Below are 7,044 nucleotides of genomic sequence, written 5' to 3'. Positions count from 1 at the left end.
ACTCGGAGGACCCTGAGGAGGGGGAGACATCATCGTCAGGGGACCAGGAACCTTGCCTCTTCGGCTGCCAAAGAAATTCCCCATCCGGCCTCCTGGAGTCTGGCCACCCCCACCCACCATCCCTCCTCCGGCCCCAGCCCCTACCCCGCTCACGAGAGGAGAGGTAGTGACCCCTCCTTGGTTGTGACAGAGCCCCGGCCCACCCCCCACCCCTGTACCGGGGCTCTGAGTAGGGCGGTGTGGCCGGTATGCTGCTGGAGACGAAGGGACCATCATCGGACTGTAAGACAGACTTCCCGCCACCAGGGGGCGCTGCTGGTGAGGCCGGGGGCTGCTAATAATGGAACCCTGAAAACAAGAACAGGAAGCAAAAAGAACAGAGCAAAGAAAGTAAAAAAAATGAAAACTAGATATACAGAACTAGAGTAGAGACAGTTTTACAATCGTCCCACAACAGGACCAGAACTACGAAGGTCAGAGGTTCAGTTCAGCTGCTGTTGTGAATGAAGACGTGTTGAGAAAAGCAGTAAACTTCAGCACTTTAGTTATTATTTCAGGAAGATGTTTGACCACAACTCATAGCAGAAACATCTAAGAGTCATCAAAGCTTAGCTTCAGGATGGTGAGGACTATTTCCTGACATCTATCGCGCTCTGGTGCTACTCTGAATCAGCTGATCAGTTCATCTTGTAGCTTTTTCCTGTGGTTTGGTTTCTTAACACACCAAAAAGACCGTTCTGTGTTTGGAGCCAGACAACAACATAGAGACATTACCACTGTCATTAGCATTTATCTGGGTCATATTTCAGGCAAAACTGTACAAGAAGAATGCTGAATGGAAAGAAAACGTGCTGCCTTTAAGGTGGCATCTCACTGGGCGGACGGTATTCATGAAAGAGTCAATCAAATGTCTTCTGAATGCCTCTCGACTTTCGCAGGAATCTCAACTGTCACGTGTGAGCCGCAGAGGCGGGCAGTCCATGAATGAGTTTTGAACATGTTCCAAAAACTTGCAGCCAAGTTCATCTGCCAGCGTTTGATCGGTCCCATGTAGCTGTTATCTGTTGCTCTTTCCACATCAAAAATCAAAGATTAATGAACAATTTAACCTTAGTTTTCTCAGCTTCAAAGCTGACAAACTGCCATGAGAAGTCTTCTCGGAGCATGTTCAGCTTTTAGGCAAACTGAAGAGCGACAGAGGCTCAAACTGCCTCAAATTGGCAGGTCAGTTCCAACACATTTAAAATATTATCTCACAAAATGGATAAAGTTGTAGCAAGAGTCGTATCTGGCTTTGACACGTGATCCAGGCAAAGAGAACTAAAGATCATTTCCTAGATGTCAAGAAATAGTCCTCACCACCATGTAGCTGCGATCTGATGACTTTGGAATATTTTTGCCACCATTTGTGGTTAAAAATTGATGTTAAATAATTACTAAGTTATAAAAAAGAGGAGTAACATTTACAGATTTTCTCTGAAATTCACAGCAGAACAAACCGGGACTTCTGATCCGTCCAGTTTGTGTGTCGTTGGAACATGTGTGTAGGATTCATGTATGATGGTAAACTTTCCCCAAAACCCACTTTAAAATGTCCAGATTACCCCTTAAAACACAAACATGCAAACTAACATCAGTAGTAAAAACCCACAACAAATCCAAACACAGACTTTTCAAATGGAGTTCTCCGATCGGACCTCTACCAACCGAGCCGCTGTAACGGTCCCTGCAGGCTGGAGAAGACCCGGAAAACATTAAACTAGGAGAGCAGCAGAGAAACATGACAAACACATTCCACAGACAGGGAGTAAAACATGCAGCGACAGCGTGCAAGCAGTTCATGCGTGCTGCAAGCCCCGCCCCCCCGCCAAACTTACTTCGATGGTACTGTCCAATGACCCAACACTGTTCCTACGACCTCGCTTCCCTGTTGTCCAATCAGAATCAGGCAATTAAAATTTGTTCCCCAGAAAACAACAAGCTAATGTTTTGGTTTCACTCCTTAAAGTTAAAGACGATCATCAGTGAGTTCAGACAGAACGAGGAGAAATGTTTTACATTTACACTGAAACCACAACAAACCAACCTGTAAAACTTCATTATTTCATATTTTTACTCAGACTTCAGCATCTGGATGCAATCATTTCCAATTCTGCAAAATCCCAACCCCAATTCTGAAAAGACTGGGGTGTTGTGTAAAATGTAAATAAAAAAGAAATGCAGTGAGTTGTAAACCCATAATTTATTCACAATGGAACCTGGTAAACATATCAAACATTTAGAGTAAGAGATTAAAGTCAGAAGAATAATTCATAAAGAACAGCTTTAAAAAATGAAAACCTTTAGAGTTTGATGATGTAGTTCTCGTCTCTGTCCAGTAGGTGGAGACACCTTACCAGAACATAACCTGATTTTACCTGTTTTATGACTGTTTCATCAGTTGCATAACAGCACAGATGCAGATCTGAGTCAGAACAACAACCTGAGAAAGATCCCACCTGATTTATGATGCTAACGTACAACACTGAAGTCAAATAACTGATCCAACACTCGTTTACTTGAAGATTCATTACATTTTTACCACTAGAACTGAAGAGAAACTGGGTTAAAAAGCAGCCAAGGTCCAAAGAAAAGCCTGGAGAGCTGTTGATCCAAACCTGTTTATTTTCACAGAAAGTCGGGATCATTGGGAGGGAAATCTAATGGGATGAGGTCTGGATCAGGACCAGTTCTTACCCGTTTCAGAGAGATCTCTGAGCGAGGAGCTGAGTGCCGTACGTTTGAGTCCGTCCACAGAGGCGTATGTGTCATCGAGGCTCGGCCTACCCAGGGTGCCGTTCACCACCTCGTTCTTCACGCCACCTCTGCCGGCGCTGGCCCCGCCCCCTGCCGTCCCCATGCCTCCCGATCCCACCAGGATGCCAGGACGCATCACGCCTTTCTGCTTCTCGAGCTCCGCTGCAGGGACAGAAGGAGGAATGATGTAAGAGTCGCTCAAACGTTTGTCCTTCAGACGAGAAACAAAACGGGAAGATTTCTGCAGAAATGGTGAAAAGCACCAATCAGCTTCTGCCTGAAACTCCAACATCCATCAGCTGTCTTCTCGAAAGCCCCACAGGAGTTTGAGACTTCCTTTGTAATAATCTAAGCCGTGACAGATCCAGACTCTTATTTTGAAATGTGTCTTTAGCTTTAGTTTAAAACTCCAGGTTAAAGTCTCATCCTGTTTTCTGGACTTTAAAAGTAAAATTCTGGCTTTTATATAAAAATGACAACATTTTTAATTCTACGGAATAACAGAACAAAGAGAAAGCTGCTGAACAATAAAAAAATCCAGAGACTGAAAATCTGCTGAATCACGGTTTCCTGCCTTTTCCAGGACTTGGAGGGGGAAGGGCGGCACTCAGAATTACACTCCATTTTCACAGGAAACAGTTTTTTAATAGTTTGAAGCTTGTTTCTGATCATTTTGTCGGACCTGATGTCTCTTTTCTCCGCTCCTCTACATCCTAAACAGAATTAGAAACCCCAACTCTTAGGATGGATGTTCTCATCAGACGGGTGGAGCTAAAAGTGAGAGAACAGAATAAAACTGAAGCTCTTCATCGCTCCATTATGTTTGGTATTTGGGTTGCACTAACAGAGGCTTCTGTAGGAAGTGATGTTGTTTGAAAGGCATTTACCGACTTAACTTGTTTTCTTTGGATGTGCAGCCTGCACCATCTGGCAGAAAGACTAACAATGGAAATCAGCCTTTGGATGAATTTACATTTTTCTTTTTTTTTAAACGTTCACTGATGTTCACTGTCCCTCTTGAGCAAATAAATAAAGTGAAAACGAGCTGGAACACCTACACTCCACCCTGTACTTCTCCATCTCCTGGACCTCGGCGATGCTTTCTCGGAGGTCGGAGGTGAAGCGAGCTCGGTCCTGTTGGCTCGGAGCCGTGAACACAATCAACACCTTCCTCTCTCCTCCCGGGTTCGCCGACGTCAGGCGGATACCATGAGGGTAGTCTGAAAAACAAAATCCCAAACAAATGGATCTTCTGCTCCAGAAACCCTAAAGTTTCTTAAAATATTCTGATCTTAATGTTGGTAAAAACAGGAGCCTGATGATAAAAAACTCTTATTTTCATAAACACTGATCTGAAATATACAGAGGATAGTTGGGTCACTGGGTTAAAGCCTAACCCTGACTTAAACTACATATTAGGCCCAGAACTGGATCAGTCCTGACAGGGTCGCTGATTATAACAGAAAAAAACCCTAAAAATGGAACGAAAACCAGTTATACGCACACAGGCAGTTACATTATCGCCCACCGCTGAAAGGCAATCAGCGGAAAAAACAAGCTGGTAAAACTGAAGACAAACTACGCAGATTTTTAGATAAATAAAATGGAAACGAATAACAAGAGCTACGAACAAATCTGAGCAAAAACAACAAAAAAGACAAAAGCCATGGTTCATCAGACTTATTTTAAATGTTTAAAGTCTAATTTAAATCTTTGATTTTTCAGTTTAAATAATAATCTGTCCAGTTTTTTGTCACTACTGACCTCAAATCGTGGAGTCACTGAGTTCATGAAACACCCCCCCCATCTTACCTGCTTCACACATGATCCACACACACACACACACACACTCCCGCCCACACGGCCGATGCACGATGGTGCTGATGAATCATGTGCGACAATCTGTCCCGGTCACATTCATCACCGGGATGCCAAGTCTCTTTTAGGTCCAACTGGTGAACCAGAACTGTCAACAACAACAACAACAACTGTAACCAACTACTGTAAACAAGCCGAGGCGACGCTGTGGATCCTTAAAGATACTGAAACACCCGAACCTTCAGCCTGCAGGGGGACGAGGGACACACTGAGGACGGTAATGTCCATCATTCAAACAGAGAAATATTAAACAGAGGAGGAGGTCTCAGGTTTCAACTTTCCAGAAAATAAAAAGCAGTTTTAAACCTAAACCTGTGTCAGACATGTGGGGAAGTGACCTGCATGTGACTTCAGCTCATAAAAACTGAGCAATTCAGTTTCCGGTTTGAATTAAGAAAGTTAACAGGACCACTTAGAGTCCTATTAACATCAATAAAATCCTAAACTCTGTCATTTAACACACAGAAAGCAAATACATCCATAATGAAGATTTTGTGACTGTGTTGGACCAAGACCTCAAATAAATAAAATTAAAAGAAAAGGACACCATCAAACCACACAGGAAGGTAACTTTCTTTCTTTTATTAGAAAATTCTGAAGCAAATTTGCAGAGGATTAGCCTGACGCCTGTTCAGCCTGGTGACTGAGAGGTAAAAATAGAGAGCTGAGAGCGCAGGAAGAAAAACTAAATACAGAAACCTAAAAAGCCAATCTGGAAGCAGCTGGGACAGATGGAGACAGCAGATGGACAAGAAGAGAAGGACAGAAGGACTTACAGGTGTTCTGGAAGGTGTGGACCTGCATGTCGAGCAGAGGGAACGATTGTCTGAAACTGTACGTCACCGAAGTCTTCTTCTTCTGGAAGATCTTCGTCACCTGAGGAGGAGAGGGACAAGACAGGAAGTGAGAACCCAGAGGAGGAAAAACAGTTTTTGTTTTCATTTTTAGTCTCTTCATCTTCATTTCTGTCACAGAAATGCAGCTCTTATTTATGAACCCGACACTTTTAATTTAAATTCAAAATCCTAAAACAGGTCAGTTTTAGAAACTGTGAGCTGATCTGAGTCTGCATCCCGTCACTCATCCAGGTCCAAAATAACAACGCGGAGAGATTGTTTGTTTGAGGTTTTCATATTTAAAACGGCACCCTGTGAAAAGGCTGGTTCCAACATCAGCTGCAGAGAAACTTTTTACTTTACTGAAGCAGAACATCACATCTGAACTATCGAACAAAGAACAAAACTGAAACTGGGTGAAAAAACTCTGAAAGTCTGGAGAACTACTGAGTCAGACCCTTTTAAAAGATTACAGGAAAGTCTGTCTGTTTATAAAGACGAGGTCCGGATCAGGAGGTTTCTATGGCTCTTGTTTTTATCATGAGATTTCTGCCTGACTCTTAAAGCACCTGGTGGGTCAGGGTCCAGGTTAAAGGTCAACACTTCTCACCTGGATACTTACTTCACACACCTCACAGCCGAAATGAGAAAAGCTGAAGTGAACTAAATGCCTCTAAATGTTAAATTAATCTTTCCTCTGCCCGCAGATAAGATCTGAATTCTTTCTCTCCTCTCCGAGCGCTGCTTACCATGAGCAGGTCGTTGAACAGGAAGACTTCTCTCTGATGGACGCCGCTCCTCTGAGCCCTGTTCGCATCGGGAACCTCGAACAGCTGACAGCAGCACACCAGCCTGCGATGAGGCAGCGACAGCACCTGCAGCACAGACAGACCTTCTCATGTTGGCTCACAGAGGCCAAACAGAACCACCGGAGGAAACCAAACTGAGTGGTTACAGCTAAAAGAAACAACACTTGCTGAAAGCTAAAACTAAAACAGAGGCAGCAGCTGAAACAGATTTCAAGGAGAACAGTGTCTTAGAAGGGATTAAAGGGATCTCCGTGCATTTCTGTGGGGAAAATACTTGTAAATAGAGTTAAATATTTTAAAAAGAATAAAAGTCGCAGCAGCCGTCTCCTGAATGAGCTGAATGTTTCCATATATGAATCAGCGTTCACAGAACAATAATCAAATACCAACAGAGTCTCTAAGTACTTAGATATTTGAGTGTGGTGTGTTTCTCTTCTTGAATCCTTCTTATTTAGCTGTTTGGAAAAAGGTTTGAGTGCTAACTTGTTTCGAACGATTGTACAAACACCAGAAATGTTTGTAGAGATGTAGATTTGTGCTTTAGAATATAAAAAACTTTGTTCCACAACTGTTTGAATCTGACTGCTGCTGCATTTAATCAACATTATTAATAAAACAACCACTGTTAGAGGATCCAAATGCAGCCCGGATTCAGACAAATATAAATTAGAAATGTTAAAAAGCTAAATATTTAAAGAACACAAATTTAAATTTCAACAGTCTTT

At 42.8% G+C, this 7,044-nt stretch overlaps 1 protein-coding gene across 1 annotated transcript in view; it reads right to left on the bottom strand.

Annotated features, from left to right (window-relative positions):
- LOC108251435 (IQ motif and SEC7 domain-containing protein 1) overlaps positions 1-7,044 on the bottom strand; it is a 107,493-nt gene that overhangs the window by 1,524 nt on the left and 98,925 nt on the right. Inside the window, exons 14-19 of the mRNA XM_037977001.1 lie at positions 6,260-6,385; positions 5,451-5,550; positions 3,855-4,016; positions 2,737-2,958; positions 1,878-1,927; positions 1-348 (exon numbers count right to left, since the gene is read on the bottom strand). Coding sequence (XP_037832929.1) covers positions 1-348; positions 1,878-1,927; positions 2,737-2,958; positions 3,855-4,016; positions 5,451-5,550; positions 6,260-6,385 — 1,008 coding nt within the window. The remainder of the gene's footprint in view (positions 349-1,877; positions 1,928-2,736; positions 2,959-3,854; positions 4,017-5,450; positions 5,551-6,259; positions 6,386-7,044) is intronic.

The sequence above is a fragment of the Kryptolebias marmoratus genome, linkage group LG8 (assembly GCF_001649575.2).
Source record: "Kryptolebias marmoratus isolate JLee-2015 linkage group LG8, ASM164957v2, whole genome shotgun sequence".
Taxonomy (NCBI): domain Eukaryota; kingdom Metazoa; phylum Chordata; class Actinopteri; order Cyprinodontiformes; family Rivulidae; genus Kryptolebias; species Kryptolebias marmoratus.
The sequence above is the reverse complement of the archived record's forward strand: the minus strand, read 5'-3'. Positions and strand labels throughout refer to the sequence as shown.